The sequence below is a fragment of the Geotrypetes seraphini genome, chromosome 2 (assembly GCF_902459505.1).
Source record: "Geotrypetes seraphini chromosome 2, aGeoSer1.1, whole genome shotgun sequence".
In the NCBI taxonomy this organism is placed as follows: domain Eukaryota; kingdom Metazoa; phylum Chordata; class Amphibia; order Gymnophiona; family Dermophiidae; genus Geotrypetes; species Geotrypetes seraphini.
Window position 1 is genome coordinate 102,184,333 of NC_047085.1, and position 25,971 is coordinate 102,210,303.

At 43.5% G+C, this 25,971-nt stretch overlaps 1 protein-coding gene across 6 annotated transcripts in view; it reads right to left on the minus strand.

Moving 5' to 3' along the window:
- The window catches only part of C2H8orf34 (chromosome 2 C8orf34 homolog), a 328,896-nt gene that overhangs the window by 106,372 nt on the left and 196,553 nt on the right, over nucleotides 1-25,971 (minus strand). For 3 of the 6 annotated variants that reach the window (XM_033934937.1, XM_033934938.1, XM_033934940.1), the window contains exon 8: nucleotides 1,357-1,483. In XM_033934937.1, the coding sequence (XP_033790828.1) occupies nucleotides 1,357-1,483 (127 nt within the window). Of the gene's footprint in view, nucleotides 1-1,347; nucleotides 1,484-25,971 lie in introns of all 6 variants that reach the window. The other 3 variants (XM_033934935.1, XM_033934939.1, XM_033934936.1) reach the window with 1 other exon arrangement.

Here is a 25,971-nt window from a genome sequence, read left to right on the forward strand (position 1 = left end):
CCGCGCATGCACACTCTTACCTGCGTGTTCCGTGATCTCTGATCTGTGATCAGTAGGTCTGTGGCGGCAGGAGTGCGCATGCACGCATACATCGCTCCCTCTCTCCGTGGCCGCTAGGACTGGCCGGCAGCGCTGAACTCCCTGCTCTCCGCCTCCTCAAGCAAGATTAAAAGCCGTGGCGTCGGCTCCTCTCACGAGCTGCACTAGCGTCAGAGAAGGCTTACAACGCTGGCAGGGATCGTGAGAGGCGGGCGGCACTTTTAAACTTAAAAGAAAAACTTTGGTCGGAGCAGTTCTGAGAAAAAGAGTCTGTGTGCTTGAATTTCAGCTGGTCTGATTATACGGGAGCTCTGGGCCAAACGTCCTTCACCATAGTCCAAGAGGGAGCTTGCATTCCAGTGGCAGCAACTGAGAATCTGTTGTAGTGGTGGAGAGCAGCTCCACTCCACCCGTTGACATTTCACAAACCTCCCGGCTCCAGCAGCGTCTGCAGCACTTTAAACACACTACTTCGCAGCCTTCTACTGCCGATTTCCTCTGCCGCGTCTCTGATGACATCATCGGAGACAGACACGGCAGAGGAAATCGGCAGTAGAAGGCCGCGAAGAAGCATGTTTAAAGTGCTGCGGACGCTGCTGGAGCCTGGAGGTTTGTCGGCGGTGGGAGGGTCGGATGGGAGTGTCAGGAGCAAGCCAGATCGAGCAGGACAAAGCAGTAAAAGAAGGGGGAGGGGCCAAACAGAGCAGGCCAGATCGTGGTAAGAGAAGGGAAAGGGGGTGGGGGAAAATGCTACTACTGCTGCACACGGACCTGGAGGGGAAGGGAAATACCGCTGCTGCTTCTGCACAGGAAAGTGGGGAGGGGGGGAAGGAGGGAAATGCTGTTGCTGCTGCACAGGGAAGCGGGGTGGAAATGCTGCTGCACAGTGAAATGGAGGGAAAAAATGACAGACAGTCAGCGGGAGGGAGGGAGACAGGAAGAAAGACACAGGGGCAGGGAGAAGGACAGAAAGACAGACAGAGAAAGGGGGCCAGGGAGAGAGAGAGAGATGGTGGGAGAGAGACAGAAAGACAGACAGACATATATTCTAGCACCCGTTAATGTAACGGGCTTAATGACTAGTGTTACTAATAAATTTAGGAAAACTGGGAAAATTTTGAACAACATATATGTTACCTGTACAGTTAATAGTGCAATGTATGTAATAATTATTGTTCTTTTATTTGTATGGCACTATTTAAGATTAAAAAAAAGAAAAAAGAAAACCTTCAAAGCACAATAAATAAATAAATAAAAACAGCTTTAGTCTAACATCTGGGCATTAGAATCTAGTTGCAATTGTTTTACCTGGCACACCTTGAGCAGATGTTCAATGTGACCTTTGCCTGAGGTTCCCCGGTATAAGTGTTTCGTCCCTGGCTGTATTTGTTCCCAGAAGGCATCAGACTAGTTACACCTTCCATTCTTAGATCATCAAAGTCCTCTGTATGAATATAAAATAGTACACTTGCTAAATCATGCTATATGCCATATTAGCAATAGAATAACAAAAAACAGAAAAAAAAAAAAAAATGCCCAGGTACATTGTACCTACTAGGATCTCTTTGAACCTTGGAGCAAAGCCCCTTGGTAAAAAGCACCAGTGGACTTTCAATATGGACATTTTGAAAATTGTTCCCCTATAGATTTAATTATAAATGGCTACAGGTTAAGTGCCGAATATAGGGGTCCTTTTACTAAGGCGCGCTAGCCATTTTAGCACACGCTACACGCTAACGCGTCCATTATAGTCTATGGTCATGTTAGCATTTAGCGCGTGCTTTAATGGCTAGTGCACCTTAGTAAAAGGATCTCATAGACACTTAACCAGCTAAGTGCTGATTTTATCCCTGGAATGCCCCCAAGACAGCTGGTTTTCGGTTTAGCACTAACCGTTAATTTTCAGCAGCACTAACTTTTAAGTGGCATTGAAAATTAGCGGTTAACTCCAAACAGGCGACTTAACTGTAAGGAACTATTTCTTGCCCGTTAAATTGCTTTGAATATTAACCCACTACTTTCCCTTATAGAATAGGTTCCTGCCATGTGTTCTTTGGACACTTAATTATAGGACCCTGTTACAGAATTGCCCTCCTCCTCCCAATATACAAAAAGTGTTAATGATTCAGAATTCCAAACAAAAAGAATAGGGCTAGATAAATGGTCTTCCAAAAGAAAGGAAGCTTGAAGTTCAAACAAAGATCTTTACTTGCTGGTGCTTACCAGATTGTGTGCTCTCAATTTATGATTACGCCTCCTGATGCAGACTTTTAAGTGCCAAAACATGACCCCGTGTTGGGTCATATCTCCTTGTTGGATAATGGGTACTCTCTATAATGGTTATTCAAGAAACTTGGTGTTTGAACTTCTTCACGCCTCTTTTTGGGGGGCGGGAGAGGGTGGGGAAGACTTTCTCTAGTCCTATTCTTTCACTGGTTTACTGCTATAGAGTTTTGCTGTTTTCCTTTTTGTCACTCAATAATACAGAAGTCATCACCTATGTACAAATACACCATCCAAGGCCTTTATGCAGAAGGATTTAACAGGGCAAGAGAAGCTGTTGCCCAGTTAAATCAGTGAGTAGACCATCTTCAGATTTTCAGCAGCACTTAATCGAACAGTGCTGCTGAAAATCTTTTTGAGACTGCTGCAGCACTCATCAGTTAGTTCCAGGACAGTTCAAAGCATATAGACAACACAAAAGGCAGTCTTAACTGACCAATTTAACTATACAGATATAGCACTGAATATCAGCCATGTCTGAATATCAGCAATGATCAGTGGCACAGTAAAGGGGGGGAGGGGGAAAACCACCCCGGGCGCCATCTTAGTGGGGGAACCGGAACCTCTCTGCACCCCCATGCCACGCTCGCATCCTCCCTTCCCCATATCTCTTTAAATCTTCACCAGTGTGAGCAACTGCACAGGCCTGCTGCTCGCGCCAACCTGGCTCCCCTCTGAAATCATTTCCGGGTTGTGGGGCCAGGAAGTGATGTCAGAGAGAAAGCCAACGCAAGCAGCAGGCTGGAGAAGCTTCTTGTGCTGGTGAAGATTTAACGAGGTATGGGGGGAAGGGAGGGCGTGAGTGTGGTGTGGGAGGAGTAGGAGGGACGGAGAGGAGGGCATGGGAAGATGCCACCACCCTGGGTGCCTTCTACCCTTGCTACGCCACTGGCAATGATGCCTGTATAACTTCCATGCATCATTAAAGACCCAGATATTCAGTGCCTGTGCATAGTTATGGCCGAGTAGTGAATATCTGGGACTAAATTAGCCAGTGGTGCTTAGTCAGCATTTAGAGAAATGCTGACTGCCACTGCTAGAATATTGAACCACAATGCACCCCACAAGTTGGCCAGCCATAATATTACATTAAGACATTTATATCCCACGCTATCCTCTACAGTGTGGCTAACAACGTAGAAATTGACCATTCCCAAGAAACAATTTGTGTCATAATCGAAGAAAAGGGACCAAGTTTTAGAAATTGAATTATTAAGCTGGCTAAGTAATCAAGAAGATGCTGATTCAAATGCAACAAACCACATCTTTTCATTTGCCAGAGATACACCATTTCAATTAACAATTCAGTTTATAAATATAACCCAACTGACATTGTTGCCTCGTTTCTCAAGTAAGAGTACACTAAGATTTGGTACCTTTTCTAAGATTGCGACATTTCTGTTTCAAAAAAAATCAAATTTATTTTAAATTAAAACATCTCTTGAATAAGTAAGTTTTCAATAATTTCTGGAATGCACTATGTCTTATGTCTGATCATATTTAGCAGAACATTCCAGCTATTTGCAACCTGATATGCAAATAAAGCTGAGAATATTCTTTTCTAATTCAATTTCTTGGGACTTGGGTAGTGCAATAATAAAAATGTGTCAGAATAAGTAAAAATTTCTTGATTTGCAATCTTCAGAGAGAGTTGTTAGATCATATTTACTCCATCTAATGAGGATGACCAGCATTATGCTACAGAGATTCAACATTTTCACAGTGATTTTATACAGAGGCTATTAAAGACAGGTACAACTTTACGAATAATGCTTCGATCTGTTAACAGAGTTCACATTCCAGAACAAGTGAAGGAAACAAGAAGTAATCCAAAAAAAGACTTGAGTGGTCAGGTATTTGGCAGTTAAGATTTACTGCAGATATGTAGAATTATACATTTTAGATGTAGAAATACAAGAACTGTCCAGACTGCAGTCAAGGATTTCAGTGGAGAGCATTAAATTTGGCATTCCTCCCTGCCCCAGTCTGTCACTCATACATACATACCCACATATATAAACAAAGAGATTTCCAGTGCCTTTTGTGTCACACACATCTCATTGCACTCTGTCTCTCTCACACACATAGCATTTCAATACCCTGTCAGATACACACTAAAAAGATTTACACAAATCCAAGCTGTGCAAGCAAAAGTCATTATGATAACATGTGGTATTTATGTATTTAGCAAAGAAGCCCCATGCTATTTGAGAAATTTTCTTGTAGAATATGAATCCTCTAGGCCAGTGTTCTTCAACCACCGGTCCATAGACCAGTGCCGGTCCACAGAAATTTCCTGCCAGTCCACAGGGCCAGCACGTGCATCAGGCACAAAACAGTGCTCTTCAACCGCCGATCCAGCTCCCTCTTCCTAACTTGTTCAGTGCACAAAGCCATGGGCAGTGGCTCCTACGGGTATCCTGCGCCTGAACCGGAAGCCTTCTCTCTGACGTTGCAACGTCAAAGGGAAGGCTTCCAGATGAGGCACGGGATGTGCAAGGTGCAATTAGTACTATTATGGGGGCAGGGTCTGTGGTGGAGATTGGGTAGAGATTGGCGGGGTCTGACCCAAGACTTAGTCCTGTGTTCTTCAACCGCCGGTCCACGGACTGATGCCGGTCCACGGACCGATGCCGGTCCACAGAATAATTCTTTTATTTCTGCCGGTCTATAGGTGTAAAAAGGTTGAAAAACACTGTTCTAGGCCACTAAGGGCCTCTTTTACGAAGCCGTTTAGCGCGGGCCGCTGCGGTAACGTCCCTGAAACCCAAAGAAATTTAAAGGGCTTCGGGGCTGTTGCTGCACGGCTTTGTAAAACAGATCCTAAGTCTTTCTAGGAAAGTTATTTTTCAGATCTATGCACTCATTATTTCACACTTTATTATTTATACGTTTACTAGAATATCTCTCAAAAGAGTAAAAAAAAAAAAAAGTTACATTTGAATGAATGTAACAGTTCAAAAAAGAAAAACATATTAAAGAGGCAAAATTTCTACAGACTACCCCAAGTCCACAGTTGCACAATTCAACTCAAGTAAATGAAGGAAAAAAAATAATTAACCATTTCTACAAGGCCACGAAATATGAACTCTAGTATAGCGACAATGCCATCTTCATGCCAACTCATCTGCATAATGAGACCCAGCAAGACATCACCCCTCTATGGTATTAATAAGCATAAGCATATAAGGTTTCCTCAGAGGTAAGGGTGAGAGACTAGTGCAAAATAAATATAAAGATACTTGGTTTTCTTGGAAGAAAGGATAGGGAGCAAAGTGTGGCTTTTGACTTTGCTCACCATTAAATCCTGCTGCAAAGATTGGAAGACGCTGGTGCCAATGAGAATGCTCTGGAATGGTATTTCGATCATTGCCAATCTAGGATTCTCAGGGACAAGATGTTCTCAACCTAATGGCCACTGCGTTGCAATGTAACCCAGTAGTTCTTTCATATTCTGCCCCTGTTTAATCTATTCATGTCTCTCTTAGTGCCTCAAACAGGATTTTGGAGGTGTAAATCTATAAAGGGATGCCAATATTTAGGTACTAAGAAACAGTGTAAATAACCAGAATACTGGAACACCGCTATTAAAATTATTTTGTTTTGAGATGCTTATTCCTAAACTTCACTCTCTTTTTCTTTTTCTCTAGTGACTGTGCGAAACTGGCCGTGGAGCTATGGAATAGAGACTGACATGGGACAAATTTGTCCCTGTTCCTGTGGGATCTATCTATCCCCGTCAGCTCTGTCCCTGTCCCATTCATACAAACTCTGTCGTCATCTGCACAAGCCTGAAACACTTTAAAATTATGTGTTTGAGGCTTGTGCAGTTAAGGCAGAGTTTGCAGGAATGGGACAGGGACAGGTACAGAACTCATGAAGACGAGATGGGGATATTGAGATCCCATGGGGAAGGGGACAAGTTTGTCCTTTTGTTATTCTCTACTTAATTTGTACCCATGTTATTCTTGTGTTTTCCCCTCCTTCTATTCTATCAAGATTATAGCCTAACTGGGTCAGACCAATGGTCCATCAAACCCAGAAGCCCGTTCTCATGGTGGCCAATCCAGGTCACTAGTACCTGGCCAAAAACCAAGGAATAGCAATATTCCATATTACCAATCCAGGACAAGCAGTGGCTTCCTCCCTGTCTTTGTCAATAACAGACAATGGGATCCCTACGTGGGTCGAGCAGCACTCAGACTTAATGGGGTGGGTCAGTAGAGTGGGTGGGTCAGTAGAGTGGGCAGACTTGATGGGCTGTAGCCCTTTTCTGCCGTCACCTTTCTATGTTTCTATGAACTTGTCCAAACTTTTCTTAAAACCAGCTACACCATCTGCTCTTACCACAAACCTCTGGCAATGCGCTCCACCCTCTTTTTTCCTGTCGTTCAATATTGAATATCATGACTCCTCACACTTTTAGACTATAAGCTGTCCAGTTGACATGTTCTGTTGGGCAGGATAGAAAATTTTGATATACATATATAGGCCAATGTTCTGGCTAGGTGCTATACTATAAAACTGCACCAAAATGCTACAGCAAGTAGTTTGAAGATGGGTGTACATATCGGCGTAGTCAATCGTTGTACATGTAAATTATTTAATACAGTACTATAATTTTAAGAGTGGTTTTTTAGCCATCTAGGTGCATGCTGTGTGCTGAAGTGGTTGTGATTAAATTACATACTTATATCTATACGTAAGAACATCCATACTAGGTCAGGCCCAGTCTCCTGTTTCCAACACTGGCCAATCCAGGTCACAGAACCTGGCTGAAACCCCATTTAGTAGCAATATTCCATTCTACCAATTCAGAGTAAGCAGTGGCCTCCCCCATGTCTGTCTCAATAGCAAACTATGGACCTTTCCTCCAGGAACTTGTCCAAACCTTTTTTTAAACCTAGCTACGCTAACCACTGTTACCACATCATATGGCAATTGCAATGTGCACAGAAAAAAAAAAACAACCTTACAGTTTGTTTTTGAATCATTTTCTATTTTGGGGCTGATTTTTAGATATTTTTTGTTAAAAAAATTAATGTGCATACAATTTGACAAGCATATTGTTTGTGTATGCATTTTGTATGTCAGCTTTGTTACCCATTCTGAGCTCGTTGGGGAGGACGGGATATACAACTAACCAAATAAATAAAACATGTGTAAATAAATTTTCCATGCATTAATTTGGAGTATACACGTACATAAAGTTGATTTTTTTTTTGAGGAGGGGGGTTGAGGGAGTTTACAGTGTGAGCCACTGTCAAGTCAGGTTATTTTAGCACAGAGTCTCATCACATAAAATAACTCAACTTGAGTTAAAATAATCCAGTTTAACAGCAGCCCATTTTGATAACATCCCCCCACCTTATCAATCATCTTATGCACATTAATTAGAAGTGCAAACTGAATGCTCATCCAAAAAATTCTCTAATGAAGCTCAACAGACATCAACTAGTTACATATTAATCCTGAGTGGGGGGGGGGGGTCAGACAAATTCTCAAAAGATTTCTATTGAAATTGTTCTTAGTGGAAATATTCTAAGTGATCATTTCTTCATAGTAACATACATATAGTTAATGACAGCAGATAAAGATACCACTTCCTTTACTTCATAATTCTTTGTCTTTTGCTCTCCAAGTCATAGTGATGCAGCCATGTCTCATCGCCAGTGAAAGTCCTCTCCAGAATACTTGGATCTTCTTCATAACGTCTCAGGAACTGGTCCACAACCTCCATACGCTGTTGCTTGTACACATCACTAAAGTGTTTGGGAACCCATCGTGTACAGATTTTCCTGTATCCATAGCTGATATCCAAATTTGCAGACAATTGAGACACCATTATCCACCGGTCTTCTCTAATCAAGGCATCCACCCTATCAATGTACTCTTGTGTGCATGATGTTGATGGGCGATCAGAACGACCTTCGTCGGTTGCACCTGTTCTTCCTACTTTAAACCTTTTTACCTACTCATAAAGCTTTCATTGATTCATGGAGCTATGTCAATACGGAGTCAATATCCGACAGTGAATTTCCACAGGTTTCACTCCCTCTGTCCAAAGAAAGCACACTACTGCACTTTGTCCTTTGATGGTGCAATCTTGTGGCCATGTTTCTGAGCTCTTGGCTGCCACACAATTAAAGGCCAAGCGCTGCACTGTGCGTGGACAAACTATCCAACAGGCAATGCCCGAGTACATATGTTGCATTTCACTAGCTGTTCTGCTTATTGCATAATTTAACAATTGCATTTAATTTTTGATTCGCCCTTTGAACAGTGGCTCGTGGACTGTAGGGAGCGATAGCTGTGGTACGTTAATGGAATGGTCAGTGCAGTACATGATGGTGCAGTATTTTGTGGAGTTTTTTCTACAAAAATGCCTACTTTTCGTATGGTTCTGGGTAATTCTAGTTAGATATAAGCATATGTGTTAGTTAAGGCCACGCCCAATAGAAGTGTACGAAAAGTTGGTGAATAAAAATCTGAATATGGATGTAGCCAAGGCCAGAAAAACATACTATACATTAATATTAAGGAAAAGCATAATAATATTCTTTTTATGTACTTCGCTATTAAGCAAGACCATAGAGGAAATCAGGATATACATGATACATAGAAAGATATTAAGAACTCCATCTTGAGGTAGTGACTCCATTTCATTTTAGTGACTTTTTTTCTGTCTGTCTTTTGTTCAAGTTTTTCCCGCCTTGAGCTTCATGGTCTAATTGATAACAGATGTGCTTAAGCCGGTTAAGAAGAGCATATTAGACACTATATTCCAAATTGGGATATAATATGTATTAAGTTTGAATGCAATATACTGTGTTGGATGTGTGAATGGGGCCCCGAATGAATGATGTATGAAAGATATGTGAAAGAATGGTGTGTATTTAATTTCTAATATTTTATATATTTTAAACATGAAGAAACTCTAAGGAGAAATCCTGAGGCAACATCTGGAAAAAGTTAGAATCAGAAACGCTGTACCAGTTTTCAGCATTGGAAGGGGTCTGGGGCTTCTGAGTCTGTGTGTCAGTGAAACTTGAAACTGTCAGTTTTCCAAAGCAAGTTTTTGTCTGAAATAGAAAGCAATTTTGGATTCAAAGTTTCTTTGGCTATGTTATAAAATGGTTATGTATATTCAGTAATGAATGTAAACAAAAATATGATTTCTGAAACTTTTATTTCGATGTCAAAAGGAAGTTCTTTGTTCAAACTTAAGGACAGCCTCTGTTAATGGATTGGCTGACAACTGTGATGTCATACTGGCTTGTGAAAAATATAAAAGGAACAGACCAGTATAGACTCAGAGAGTCCATCAGGAGAGGTGCAATTTTCACGCCTGATGGGACTCCATCACACATATGATTTCTGAAACATGTAAGATTAACATTAATAAATAAATTATAATATTGAACTGGTAATATGTGTGATTGCCATTACTCCTAAGCACCTCTTGGCTCAGAGCGCAGCACACACGCGTGAATCGCTACTCACCTTGTACTATAGCAACACTGGCATTCACATCACTGTAAGTATTGCTAACCCCTCTGGTCCCCGCCCAGTTCAGTACCAATCCCCTTCTGATGGTTCCCCATCCAGTCACGATCCCCCTCCAACTTTCCATGTAGCTCCAATCCCCTTCTTACAGCTCTCCCATCCAGTCCTCATCCCCCTTTGCTCTCCATTTAGTAATAATCTCCCACTCCAAACCCTATTTAATGTCCTACCATTTCATAATCCTCAATCCCCTCTCCCAACAGCCAAGACCTACCTAAGTTGTAACAGGGTCATGGCACTGCTGCTGCCTGTGGAGGTGCTAAGAGGATGCCTCTGTGCTAGAAGACAAAGGAGTTGCTTTGGATCCTGGCAGAGGCACCATCTTGGATCCTTTACTAAAGCATAGTGCATGCTTATGGATGTTAAAGTCCTGTGCCACTTGGCTCATAGGTATAAAATAAGATGTGCAGCATTTAGAGTATGCTAAACTTTAGTAAAAGGGGGCCTCTTAGTGAAATAGAACTACTCCCTATAGGGATTATTAGGGATATCAAATCTTTAAAGAAACTGCTAAAGACATCTCTATTTGTGAGAATCTTCCTTCCATGATCGATTAGATACTAGTAGCTAACAGAGCTTCCCTGCATCATTTGAAGATAGGCTGACGATGTTTACTGATGTTTTTACTGGATAATGCCTTAATTTGTAATGTAATGTTACTTTTATTATATATTAACTGACAAGATTTGTTACTTTTATTATGTATTAACTGTTACCCACTTAGTTGATAAGTGGAATAGAAATTTTTTAAATAAATATCAGAGAAACTGAACTCAGGTAGTTTATTCCAGGCATAGAGGACATCGAGCTGAAAGGAACAAATTGGAAGTTGAGGAGAAGGGTACAGATCAAAGCAATTTGTCTGAGGAACGGAGTTCTCAGGGAGGTGTATAAGGAGAGACAAGAGAGGAAAGATACTGAAGGACTACAGTATGAACACACTTATAGGCTAATTATAGGAGTCTGAACTATATACAAAGGCGGATTGGGAGTCAGCGAAGCGATATGAGGAAAGGGGTAAGATGAGTGTAGCGAGGATGGCAGAAGATAAGTCATGCAGCAGAATTTTACACAGATTGCGGGGGGGGGAGACAGTTCAACGGGAGACCTGTTAGAAGTAAATTGCAGTAGTCTTAGCATGAGGTTATGAGACTTTGGACAAGGGTACGGATAGTGTGCTCAGAGAGGAAGGGGCAAATTTTGATGATGTTGTAGAGATAGAAGCAACAGGATTTAGCAGTCTGGATGTGGGTAGAAAATGAGAGGTCGGAGTTGAAGACAACTCCAAGGTTATGAGCAGATGAGACAGGAATGGTAACAGTATTATTTACAGAGATGGAGAACGGTGGGAGATGAATAGAGGGTTTAGAAGGAAAGAGGAGCAGTTCAGTCTTGGACATGTTTAGTTTCAGGTGGCAGTGGGACATCCAGTAGCAATATCAGCCAGACAGGCTGAGACTTTTTTTGGATGAAATCATAAGAGTAGAGAGGTAGATCAGGGAATCATTAGCATATAGATGATACTGGAAGCCTTGGGAGGAAATCAGAGCACCGAGGGAAGTGTAGAGTGAGAATAGGTCTTAAGACAGAGTCCTGGGGTACACCAACTGCTAGCGGAATAGCAGAAGAAGAGGACCCACCAATGCATACGCTAAAGGTGCGATGGGAGAGGTAGGAGGCAAACCAGAAGACAGATTTGCAGAATTTTATTTTATTCAATTTTCTATACTGTTCTCCCAGGGAAGCTCAGAACAGTTTACATTAATTTATTCAGGTACTTGAGCATTTTTCCCTGTCTGTTCTGGTGGGTTCACAATCTATCTAATGTACCTGGGGCAATGGAGGGATTAAGTAACTTGCCCAGGGTCACAAGGAACAGCATGGGTTTGAACCCACAACCTCAGGGTGTTGAGGCTGTAGCTTTAACCACTGCACCACATTCACACCTCTCCCCACTCCCGATGGCAGCATATCAAGGAGTAAGCAGTGATTAACAATATGAAAAGCAGCAGACAGGCAACGAAGAATAAGGATAGAGTAAAGGCCCTTCGATCTGGCCAGGAACAGGTCATTGCAAGCCAAATAACATCAATAATTGGGAACTAAATGATTGACATAAATTGCCACTAATTTGTATTTAGAAACACAGAAACATGATGGCAGATAAAGGCCAAATAGCCCATCCAATCTGCCCATCTGCAGCAACCATTATCTCCTCCTCTTCCCAAGAAATCTCACATGCCTGCCTCATGCTTTCTTGAATTCAGACACAGTCTTTCTCCGGCACTTGTACTGGGAGACTATTTGCACATGCATCTTGCTACACACTATTCTATAAAACTGTGTGCCCAAATCCCATAACATGCAACCCAAAAGGGGGGATAAGGGAGAGGCATGAGAGGTTCAGGATCATTCTGGAAATTTTACATTCGTCTAAGTCCTGGCGTGTAAGTTCCGCCTAGGATGTCCTGGGAAAGCTTTGATTATTACTTCAGGATGTCCAGTTTAAACCCGCCTGATGCCTGCCCATAAAAGATCTCCCAACATGCCCCTTTGAGCTCTGGATGCACAGCAGCTTAGAAATGCTGCTGAAAATCCAGAAAGTTTCTATTATCGGCACTTGGATGTCCCTCCTAATAAAGTTTTGATTATGCCCCTCATAGCTTAAAATATGAGCCTTGAAGTCAGCAGGTCACAATCTAATGAAGCAAAATGAGGAAATTCTACCAGAGCTGAACCCTATGAATGTGGTGAGCACAATGTGATATCTTGCTGTGGTTAACTAGAGAATGACACACTGGTTGTTGCCCGCGGGTAGCCACGGATAACCCGCCAAAATGGGGAGAGAATAAATAGTGGTCGCTGCGGGGACAAGGCCTTTCACCGCCTTGTGGAGCGGTGAATGGTCTTGTCTCCACAGTGAAGCAATCGCAGATCGTGTGGTCCAGCATTCCCACCCGATCGCCACATCCCGCGTCCTGCCATCTCCCTCCCTCAACCTCACCTTAGGTGCCGACTTTAATTCTTTTTCTCCCAGCTGCACGCTTTCAATAAGCCGTGCGCATGGCTGCTTGAGTTGTTCCTGGAGGAAACTTCAAGCTGCACAAAAGAAATTAAATATGTTCTTCTACTAAAGGAAGTTGAGCACTTACACCTTAATTCTATAAATTTAGGTGCCCAATTTTATGGTTACCCTCAGATATGTCACAGAGTTGGGTGTGGAGTCCAGATATACATATGAACTAGTTAGTCAATTGGGTGCTAACAACCAATTATTCTCATTTTCACTTTTGGTGTACAGTGCTGCCTACACAAATCAAGACAACGCACGGCATCGAGATTTATGTAGTTGCACAGGTTGGTTTTCCTGTGGCCTCTGTCTCCTCCGAGCTGCTGCCTTGCTGAATATTGAAACTGGAGTTTGTTGGAGGGGATGGGAGAGATGGGACAGAGAAATGCTGGTCCCATAGAGGTGGAGAGAAAGGGATGGGGGACAGAGAATTCATGGGCCACAGGAGTAGGGGGAAAGGGAGATGCTTGGCTTCATATGTGGGTATAGAACAAGAGGAGATGCTAGGTTAAAAGGGGGATGGAGGGGAAATGCTTGGCATGGTGGAATTATGTGAGAGGAGAATGGTGAGTAAAGAGGATAGAAGTGTAGTAATGGGGAATGGGCAAAAGAAGGGAAAGGGAAGCTAGGTAAGGAGTGAGAAAGGAGGGCTAGGGGGTGACAGGAAGAGATGGAAAATTGGTAGGAAAATGAAACAAATAGAGGACTGAAGAGTGACAGGGGGAAATCTGAGTGGGAAGACAGAAAAGAAAGAGTATATTAGTAGATGAAGTAAGTGAATGAAAGAAGAAAGGAGGAAAATGGAGACAGGACAAATGACTAACATCTACTGGAAAGAGAACAGAAGAAGATAAGGAAGCAGAAAAGAGAACTGAGATCAAGGTGCTTGAAAAACTAAAATGTCCAGACAACAAAGGTAGAAAACCAGTGTTCTATTTTGAATTTTTTAAGGCTGAATATGTACATTTGGGAAATGTGCATCACTAATGTCTTTGTGTTTTGTTGTGGTACATGCCTGGTTTGACTTATTGGGGCTCCCCGTTCCTAGTTCAAGGAACAAAAAAACGATTGATCTATAGCTATCCGTAAAAATAAACATGCCTATTTTCTTTTGATCACTAGGAACAAGTTCCATAGCCAATAGATCCAAATAAAACAGGATACAGTGCTAGGTTTCCAAAAATCTTTTCTTTATTCACTTAAATTAATAAATGGCTACAGTTAAAATCTTACTGATGGCAGATGAACTTTTTTGATCATTATCTACTGCCATCCATCCCATTCATAGACAAAATAAATAATCTGTCAAGCACTGTTTATTCATTGGCTTGTATTTTCCTGTATAATCTGCAGATACAACCACAACTGTTATTTTATTTTCAGCAACATATCATCATCTCTTTATATTTATATACAGATTTCATCACTCAAAATCTCAAGCACACCAAACACAATAATTCATAGCACCTCAGTTCTCACAGCATAATCAGGCTCTATCATTTATGCTGCTTTCTCCAAGTTATACTTAAGTCTACTATGCATCTGGTAGACAAAGTTATAACCCTATGGGGGCTACAGAAATGGGCAAGCTAAGTATAATTGATAAGTGATTAATGGATTGGTTGTGTGATTATATGAACATCTGGTAAATTCAGTTTATTCATGTTTGTTTCTGTTACTTTTGTATAAAACCTCAGAAAAATGATCTGGCAAGACATATGGAGAAATTTTATCCATGAATAACAAATGTGGATTAGATCTTTTCTGTTCTTGTAGCAAAATGACTGCCTCTTCTGCTTATCTCTGCGGTTTTTCCAAAGCTGCCAAGTTATCCAGTTCCAGGATAATGTGGTGTGGCATTTGTAGACTACTAATCAACCCATTGGAATCAGTGCTGCAGGCCCCATAATGCACCAGGATAGGGCTGCCAGAAACTCAGGACTGGCCTAAATTCTCCCTCCTAGAACTGGGTAACTTGACCATTCTATAATATTAGTGTTTAAGCCCATTACATTAATGGGTGCTAGAATAGATGTGTAAACTTTTTGCACAATGGGGAGCTGAGGCCTTTCTTTCTTTCTTTGCTTCCTGCTCCCCCTGTCCAGCAGTAGCCCTTCTCCCTTCCTTTTACCTCCCCCCTGTCCAGTAGTGCCCCTTCTCCCTTCCTTGCTCCCCTTATCCAGCATCCACTAGCCCAGGCAGCCTCGGGGCTTTTGCTAGGCTGGCCCGCCTTGCATTATCCAAGTGGGCCAGCCTAGCAGAGGCCCAGTTGCTGCTTGATGAAACCGCGGTTGATGCAGCTGCAACATAGGCAGAAGGCAGGAAGTCAGCTGGCGTCGGAGATCAGGGCAGAAGGCAGGAAATCAGCTGATGCAGGCACGGGTGATCGTTGTACTGTGCATGCGGAGGCACAAAGCACGGACGCATGGAGTTTGAAGTGCACATGAGCGCTAAGAGTTTTATTATAGTGGATATCTTACAGCAGAATAGAGCGTGCTTAGACTAATTTCTTCACTGAGAAAGATTGTGCTGAGCACCACTGAGAACTACAAAAAATCAGGCAGAAAAGGAAAGGATGGACAAAACCCAATATTTCTTTAATTACCAGTTTGGATTGTTCCTTTATCTTCTCTTTAGATGTTTTTAATTCGTATATTCTCTATAATCAACTCTACTTGTCTCACTGCCAGCAACGAGGCTGTTAGCCTTACAACTCACACCCTGGGGGAAAAATCCACTTGTCCATGTTCATTGGCATTATTCAGAAGAGTCTGTGAATATTCCCTTTCATAGTTCCAAATTCCTGTATGTTTCTATTCCCATCTGTTCCAGAAGCTAAGAGTAGGAAGGATCCTGAGGCTAAGGGGGTAAGATTACATTACATTAGTGATTTCTATTCCACCATTACCTTGCGGTTCAAGGAGGATTACAAATGTATTGTCAGAACATTTAGAGGTACATAAGGAGTAGTCTGGACATTTTCTAGGTTGCTAAGGTGGAATCTCTAAGTCTGTCTTAATATCATTGTACTGACCAGCAAGAGTAGGCAACCACAGTCCTAGAAGATGACAACCCAGTTAGATTTTCAAGATATCCACAATGAATAAGCATGAGATTGATTTGAATCTACTATTTCCATTGTAGACTCATACATAAACAGATCTCACTGTGTTTCAATGCCTAAGACTAAGACAAAGCTTTTTATCTTTCCTCATAAATTCACCTCACCCCATCCCTTCTACTGCTTCTGCCCATAACACTAGAGTCCTCTTTGATTCCTCTTTTTCTCTACACATATCATACACAATAATTCCTGTCATGTTTTTCCAAATACCATCACCAAAATTCATCCCTTCCTTTCTGAATGAATTACTAAAATCTTTATCCACACTCATCACTTCCTGCTTAGACTATAGCAACATGGTCCTCACAGATCTCCCACTGAACCTTCTCTCTCCAAGCTATTCAAAATTATGCTACATGATTTATCAGTGCTGCTACACTCGCCCCTGAGAACCTCTCTTCAGCGCAGAGTTTTTCTGAACTTGTTTTTAATCCACGAGTTTTCATCTTAGGACCTCTAGGGACCCCTGAAGAAGACAGTATTGTTGAAACATGGACCGTGTTGGGTCCATGTTCCCAGTATATTGGTTCCTATATTTTTATGTGGATTATTAAATCGAACTTCTAATAAAGCCTACATCTTAATTCTCCACGGACTTTTTTGTTCCTTGTGGACCCCTCTTTTCAAGTCACTTCATTGGCTCTACATCTGTTCCGGTATACCGTTCAGATGACTCCAAGACAACTGCCTTTTCTTAAACTCATCTAAATGGAAGGTCCATCAAGCCCAGTATCCTGTTTCCAACAGTGGCCAAACCAGGTCACAAGTTCCCAAAGAGTAAAATATATTTTATTCTGCTTATCTTAGGAATAAGCAGTGGATTTTCCCATGTCCATCTTAATAACGGCTTATGGAATTTTAAGAACTTGTCTAAACCTTTTTTTAAACTCTATTCTAAAGTGCCACATTCTTTGGCAACATGAGTGAAGAAAAAATTGTCTCCAATTTGTTTTTAATTTATTACTTAGTAGCTTCATTGTATGCTTCCTAGTTCTTGCATTTTTGGAAAAAGTAAATGAGCGATTCACATCAACCCACTCCACTCAGTACTTTATAGACCTCTATCATATCTCCCCTCAGCAATCTATTTCCCATGATGCAGCCTCTTTAACCTTTCCTCATTCTGTTTTTTTTTTATAATCTGGATAGCCAGATTCAAGCAGGAGCAAGCAGTGAGACAGGATGAAGGGTCATGGACTTGATATACTACCTTTCTGTGGGAACAATCAAAGCAGTTACTTTTCTGTCCCTAGTGGGTTCGCAAACTAAGTTTTGTACAGTGGTGTGGTAAGGGGGGAGGGTGGATTGCTGCAGGTGCCATCTTGCTGGGGGTGCTGGCACCTCTCTGACTTCCCACATCATGTTCACACCTTCCCTTCCCCCCCCTCCCCGTACCTCTTTAATTCTTTGCCAGTGCGAGCAACTTCTCTGGCCTGCTGCCCGTACCAGCCTGGCTCCCCTCTGAAACCATTTCTTGGTTGGTGGATTGCCGCAGGTGCCATCTTGGTGGGGGCACTGGCACCTCTCTGATCCCCCACACCATGTTCACACCCTCCCAGCCACAGTACCTCTTTAATTCTTTGCCAATGCGAGCAACTTCTCTGGCCTGCTGCCCGCACCAGCCTGGCTCACTTTTGAAATCATTTCTTGGTTGCGGTGCAAGGAAGTCATGTCAGAGGTAAAGCCAATGCTGGCGTGAGCAGCAGGCCAGAGAAGCTGCTCACGCTGGTGAAAATTTAAAGAGGTATGGGGGGAAGAGGTATGGGGGACGGAAGACATAAGTGTGGGGTGGGGGCAGGGAAGGAGCGGGAGGGGGGGAGGCACTACTGCCCCAGGCGCCTCCTACCCTCGCTACACCACTGGTTCTGTATCTGGCAAAATGGAAGGTTAAGTGGCTTTCCTAGGGTCACATGGAACTAATGGGAATCAAACCCAGTTCCCCAGGTTCTCAGCTCACTGCACTAACGGTTACGCTACTCACACTAACCATTTGGCTCTACCCACTTCAGAACCTACAATTTCAGGGTACAGACCATAAAAGTCTGCCCGGCACCGGACATACTCCTTAACTACTGGTGTTGCCATCAAATTAAACTCCAGTCCATTCAGATGTGTCTAGCCTTAATAGGGGCACAGACTACAGAAGTCGCCCTGGCAATGGCCTTATTTCCCAATTACTGGAGTTACTGTCTAAACACCACTAAGTTTTGTTTATACTGGCTTTTACAAAGCTGCAGTAGAGGTTTCTACTGTGGGCAGGTAAGGTAAATACTCTGACACTCATAGGAATTCTTTGAGCATCAGAGCATTTACCTCGCTGGACCGTGGTAGAAACCTCTACTGCAGCTTTGTAAAAGCCAGTATAAATAAAACTTAGTGGTTTTTAGACAGTAACTCCAGTAATTGGGAAATAAGGCCATTGTCAAGGCGACTGCTATACTTTTATATTTCTGTTATAGATTTTACAACCCCCTCCCCAATTTTTTTACAAAACTGTAATGCGCCATGTAATTCTATGAGTGTCAGAGCTGTTACTGCCACGGCCGGTGCTAAAATGAAAGATTATTTATTTATTTTTTTAAAATTTATTCAATTTTCTATACCGTTCTCCCAGGGGAGCTCAGAACGGTTTACATTAATTTATTCAGGTACTCAAGCATTTTTCCCTGTCTGTCCTGGCAGGCTCACAATCTATCTAATGTACCTGGGGCAATGGGAGGATTAAGTGATTTGCCCAGGGTCACAAGGAGCAGCGTGGGTTTGATCCCACAACGTTTTTTACCTTCGATAATCTTCTTTCTGTTAGTTCCTGTAGGATTCCACTCGCTAGGTTTTCAATCCCAACCTGCAATCCGGGAGTTGCAGAAATCCAACACTTTTCTGAGCACATGCTCCTCCCCTTTAGACTGATAGCTAGAGCCATATCCAGTTGAGTCCCAAAGCCAAGCAACATACCTGAAAAAATCCATGACAAGGGGGTTATGGGGAACAATCCCCAGCAACATAAACATTTCTTGAACTGGTCTGCTCTGCAAAACATGAAGTAATAAACAGGCACAAAGACAACTCAGAAAAAACACCGAGGAACAATGTAGAACTAACCTACTGCTGTGTGCAACGAGCACCCCAAGAAAGCATTCGGCAATGCGCATACTCACAGAAAAACTCCACACAGGATCTGGCAACTGGCTGGAAAAATCTTCAAACCAGTAAGGAAAATAACTGAGACAGAAAAAAGCAGGCTATTTCAAACCACTGAGTGTACATGGAGAGGGCGGGTCATAGCTTGGACTACTGCAACATCATTTACCTATCTGGACTTCGCAAACATTTCCAGAAATTAAGCATAATTCAAAACACCGCATTAAGGCTGATATTTAACTTGAAAAAATTCAATCACTTAACCCCTTTCTACAACAAACTCCACTGGTTAAAAATTGAGAATTGGTTATTTTTAAAATTTGGCTGTCTCTTCTATAAGACCCTATATGGTTTATTGCCTGATTACCTCACTAGTCACTCTTTTCCTTCCCTTCAGTTAAAGGTTTCTCGCATAAGAAATTCATCAATAAATTCTTATCCTACCAAGCAGCTTCTACAGATCCAGAATGGAGTCATCTGGCTCGTTCTTCTATATCATACATGCATTTTAGGAAGCCCTAAAAACACACCTCTTCCCCAAACCTGACAACCCAGCTTTAAATGAACCCTTGTTGACCCAAGACTAGACAACTTTCACTCATCATCTTACCCCATCACAAACCTCAATTTTTCGTTTATTGTGTTTTAATGCATTTGTAAAACTGTATTATTCTAATTTCTTAAAAATTATTGTTCCTGATGTTTTTTTTTACTACCCTGTACACCGCCTTGAACCAAAAGGCTAATGCAGTATACAAATAACTTTGTTATGTTATGTATGGAATCCTAAAGGGACTAATAAAAAGAAGATTATCAAAGGTAAAAACTTAATCTTCCATTCTGTTACGTCCCTTCCAGATTCCATATGCAAGGTGACGTACCAAAGCAATGGTAGCAGCTAGGGAGGGACAGAAGAGCCTGCCCTCACTACAGAGGTCACAAAAACAGCATCAAAACACGACACCACATCTGTTTGGTAAAATCGGGTACAAATATGAAAAGAGAACCAAGTAGCTACCCTGCAAATTTCATTGGGATGAATTGCGCGAGACTCCGCCCATGATACAGCAACACTTCTAGTCAAGTAGGCTTTAAGAGAAACTGACGGCTGCTTGCATGGGTGATGCAAGTCGCACAACGGCCATGCAAATCCATCGAGCAATCAAGGACTTCGATGCCGACCGACCATGACAAGGCACAGCAGTCAGGCAAAAAGGTGATCAGACAGCTGGAAATCATTAGTCCTCTCGAAATAGTGGAGCAAGACTCTCCTGAATCTCCAACTTGTGCAAGATCTGATCTTTGCACTCCGAACCTGAGCCATGAAATGTAGGCAAACAAACCTCCTGTTTGACATGGAAGGCTGATACCACCTTCGGTAGAAAGGAAAGTACAGTACGGAGGACAACTCCCACATCTGTAATATGGAGAAAGGATTCCCTGCACAAAAGAGCCTGAAGCTCCGAAATGGCGAGACAATGGCGACCAGAAAGACAGTCTTGATCGTTAGATCCAGAAAGAAGCATCCTTCAATGGATCAAATGGAGCTTCCCCTATGGCCCTGCAGAACAATGTTAAGATTCCACGAAAGGAAAGGATGACGCAAAGGAGGCCGCAAATGAAGCATTCCTCTCATAAACCTGGTCACAACTGGATGAGCAGTAAGTGAACTAGCGCCTCTGCATGCTTTAGAGCACGAAAGGCCTGCAACCTGAACTTTAAAAGAGGCTACTGCTAAACCCTTTTTTAGGCCCATCTGAAGAAAAGCCAGGACCACTGAAATGGGAGTCCTCTCAGGCTCCACCTGGTACTTAGCATACCACTGTTGGAAAGCTTTCCAGGCTTTGGCATAAGAAGCCATAGCAAAGGGTTTCTTTGAGTGCAAAAGAGTCAAAATAACTACATCTGAATAACCATGCTTCATCAAGGCTGAGCACTCAAGAGCCATGACGTAAGGGCAATGGACTTCTCTTTTAAGAAATTATTCAAACCTTTTTTAAATCCCGCTAAGTTAGCTGATTTCATCAAATTCTCTGGCAACAAACACGTAAAGATATATTCTCTCTGGTTTTTTTTAAATCTACTACTTCATCGCATGTACCCTAGTCCTAATATTTATGGAAAAAGTGAACAATCGATTTACATCTACCCTTTTCACTCCACTCATTTTATAGACCTCTATCACCTCACCCCGAGCCATCATTTGTCTAAGCTGAAGAGCCCTAGCCGCTTCAACCTTTCCTTATAGGGAAGTCGTCCCATATCTAAGGTGGGCGCCTATCAGAGCTTAAGTGAACCCTTAAGTAAATACCGAGGAATATAGGTGCCTAACTTTAGTTGCCTTTTATAAAATCAAGGCCTACATAACTTGGTATGAGAAATCCCTAATGCAGTTAAAGTAGCACTGACCAGCACCCCACATGCTATTCAGAAACCTTAACCACAGAGTGATGATGAATATAATTTGTGACCACCACAGCACTCTCTAGGCAGTGCCAGAGCCGAGTACTACCGATATTCAGTGCTAGTGTCTGTGCAACTAATCATGAAAGTAAGACCACATCAACAGCAGTCCTAGCCATTCCCAGTTAGTTTTCTAGGCACTAAATATCAGTGGGTATGCAGATTTTTTTTGGGAGCCATGGAAGACCTTCTAAATGTAGTGCTGGTAACCATGGCACTAAATAACCTGGCACTAAATATCTGGTTCAAATTCTGCTCACCGCAGCCTGTATCGAGCTGCTGCACTCTGTGGGCTGAATATTGACCAGGTAATTTGTTATATTTTTAAGAGATGCAGGTATGCAAACTTGAAAATAAAAAAAAGCTCAGCATGAAGAACTAATGTCTGCCAAGAGACACATATTTTTTAAAAGCTTGCATAAGCTTTAACTTCATTCTAAAGCAACAGGGCATGGATATTTTTGTTCTGAACACTGCAATTTATTTTTCTACCTAAAAGAAAATGCAATTTTTGGTATAAGTTTTATTCATCCAGTTCTTTCATTGGTATCTCCACAGTCTGCAGGTCGGTCAAGATTAGAATTGATAAAATGCTTATGAAAAACATCAGTGCCCCCTAGTGGATATGGCCTTTTCTAAACAATTTCTAAACTCCTTAACTAATACATATTGCTGATTTTTGATGACCACATTTAAAAGGAATGAAGGCAGCACATGCAAATCTCTCTCATGCATATTTATTATGGTCATCCTGAGACCAAGACTGGCTAGAGGTACTTCAGGACTGGTTGAGAAATTGGTTTTAACTTCAGAATAATAAGAAATGTTTGATGCTCAAACTTAAAATATTGCATATCTAGCCAAAAACACTATAGAACATCTCCATTAATGCAAATTTTAATAGAAAGGTCAATGAAAAATCAAACAAAAAAACCTTGGTACCATGGCAATCATATAATTAGCAAAAAGACTGAATGTGCTGCTTGCATACTGACTGCAACTGTCAGAGTCACTGTATAATCATGGCTAACATCAACATGATCATGAAACTTACTGGACTAATGAAACAAAAACAAGTGTTAAACAGCCTGTTCCAGTCAGCACAGTTACTTACCGTAACAGGTGTTATCCAGGGACAGCAGGCAGATATTCTTAACACATGGGTGACGTCACCGACGGAGCCCTCGGTACGGACCTTTTTAACTAGAAGTTTCTAGTTGGCCGCACCGCGCATGCGCGAGTGCCTTCCCGCCCGACGGAGGAGTGCGTGGTCCCCAGTTAGTATAAGCCAGCTAAGAAGCCAACCCGGGGAGGTGGGTGGGACGTAAGAATATCTGCCTGCTGTCCCTGGATAACACCTGTTACGGTAAGTAACTGTGCTTTATCCCAGGACAAGCAGGCAGCATATTCTTAACACATGGGTGACCTCCAAGCTAACAAAGAGGGAGGTGGGATGGTTGGCCATTAGGAAAATAAATTTTGTAACACAGATTGGCCGAAGTGTCCATCCCGTCTGGAGAATGCGTCCAGACAGTAGTGAGTAGTGAATGTGTGAACTGAGGACCAAGTGGCCGCCTTGCAGATTTCCTCGATGGGCGTGGAGCGGAGGAAAGCTACAGAAGCAGCCATAGCTCGGACCCTGTGGGCCGTGACAGTTCCATCCAGTGAGAGACCGGCCCGAGCGTAGCAGAAAGCAATACAGGCAGCAAGCCAATTGGAAAGTGTCCGTTTGGAGACAGGACGACCCAAACGGTTGGGATCGAAAGACAAAAAGAGCTGAGGGGATGTCCGGTGAGCTCTGGTACGATCAAGATAGTAAGCAAGGGCACGCTTACAATCCAGCGTGTGCAACGCCTGTTCCCCAGGATGCGAGTGAGGCTTAGGGAAGAAGACGGGCAGCACAATGGACTGGTTAAGGTGAAAAGCCGAGACCACCTTGGGAAGGAATTTAGGGTGGGTACGCAGAACAACCTTGTCATGGTGAAAAACAGTGAAAGGTGGGTCGGCAACCAGTGCATGCAGTTCGCTAACCCTCCTGGCAGAGGTGATGGCAATTAGGAAAAGCACCTTCCAGGTAAGAAGCCTGAGCGAAGTTGTGGCAAGAGGCTCAAACGGAGGTTTCATGAGGGCTGAGAGAACCACATTCAGGTCCCAGACGACAGGAGGAGGTTTGAGAGGCGGTTTGAGATTGAAGAGCCCTCTCATAAATCTGGAAACCAGAGGATGAGCCGTGAGGGGTTTTCCGAGAATAGGCTCATGAAACGCAGTGATGGCACTGAGGTGGACTCTGATGGAGGTAGTTTTGAGGCCAGCATTGGACAGTGAGAGCAAATATTCCAAGACAGTTTCCACCGCTAAGGAGGTGGGTTCCTGACGATGCCGGAGACACCACGAGGAGAATCTGGTCCACTTCTGATGGTAACATTGGAGAGTGGCCGGTTTCCTGGAGGCGTCCAAAATGAGGCGGACCGGTTGAGATAGATTCTCTGGAGAGGTCAGCCCGAGAGAAACCAAGCTGTCAGGTGGAGCGAAGACAGATTGGGATGCAGTAGAGACTGATGCTGCTGCGTAAGTAGAGTAGGAAACACAGGAAGTAGAATGGGTTCCCTGGAGCTGAGTTGGAGCAGGAGTGAGAACCAGTGTTGGCGAGGCCACCGAGGGGCGATAAGAATCATGGTGGCGTGATCCTTGCGGAGTTTGGACAAGGTCCGCAACATCAGAGGAAGTGGAGGGAAGGCATACAGGAACCGATCCCTCCAATCGAGCAGGAATGCATCCGGAGCCAGACGGTGAGGAGAGAAGAGTCTGGAACAGAATTGGGGCAGCTGATGATTGTGAGGTGCTGCAAAGAGGTCCACCTGCGGAGTGCCCCATCGAGCAAAGATGGATAGCAGAGTCGGAGGGTCCAACGTCCACTCGTGAGGTTGAAGGATGCGGCTGAGATTGTCGGCCAGAGAGTTCTGTTCGCCCTGGATATAGACCGCCCTGAGAAAGAGATTGCGGTCCGTGGCCCAGGTCCAGATGCGCAGAGCCTCCAAACAAAGGGGGCGAGATCCGGTGCCGCCTTGCTTGTTTATGTAGTACATGGCGACTTGATTGTCTGTGCACAGGAGGAGGACTTGAGGGCAGAGAAGATGTTGGAAAGCCTTGAGGGCGTAGAACATGGCTCTGAGTTCCAGGAAATTGATGTGATGACGACGCTCCTGTGGGGTCCAAAGTCCCTGGGTGCGTAGATCTCCCAGGTGAGCTCCCCACGCGTAGGGGGACGCATCTGTGGTGATGATCATAGAGTGGGGGGGCAGATGAAAGAGTAGACCCCTGGAAAGATTTGAGGAGTTCAACCACCATTGGAGAGATTGCTGAAGAGATGATGTCACAGAGACGGGATGAGAAAGAAGATCCGAAGTCTGTGACCATTGGGTGGCGAGAGTCCACTGAGGCGTACGAAGGTGGAGACGTGCCAGAGGAAGGACATGCACCGTCGAGGCCATGTGACCCAGGAGGACCATCATCTGTCGGGCAGGAATGGAGGGATGCATGAGCACCTGACGGCAGAGATGGAGCAGGGTCCGCTGGCGATCGGAGGGGAGAAAGGCCCTCATCAGCGTGGTGTCCAGAACTGCTCCAATGAATTGAAGTCGCTGGGTGGGAAGCAGATGCGACTTGGGGTAGTTGATCTCGAACCCCAGGAGGTGGAGGAGAGAGATGGTGTGATGAGTAGCTTGTAGCACGAGTTGAGATGAAGGTGCTTTCACCAACCAATCGTCCAAGTAGGGGAACACCTGGAGGTTGTGAGACCTGAGGAAGGCCGCTACCACTATAAGGCACTTGGTGAAGACCCTGGGGGAGGAAGCGAGGCCGAACGGTAGCACCTTGTACTGATAGTGGTGGTGCAGTACCTGGAACCGCAGGTAGCGGCGAGAACTCTGATTGATGGAGATGTGAGTGTAGGCCTCTTTGAGGTCCAGGGAACATAGCCAGTCGTGTTGAGAAAGAAGAGGGTAAAGCGTGGCAAGGGAGAGCATTCTGAACTTCTCCTTGACCAGACACTTGTTGAGATCCCTTAGATCGAGAATGGGACGGAGGTCTCCCGTCTTTTTGGGAACCAGGAAGTAGCGGGAGTAGAATCCCTGACCCCTTTGATCTGGAGGTACTTCTTCGATGGCGTTGAGAAGGAGGAGGGATTGAACTTCCCTCAGGAGGAGGGGGGTTTGAGATGAGTGTGAAGCAGACTCTACGGGAAGGTTGTCTGGTGGAAGAGTCTGGAAGTTGAGAGAGTAGCCGT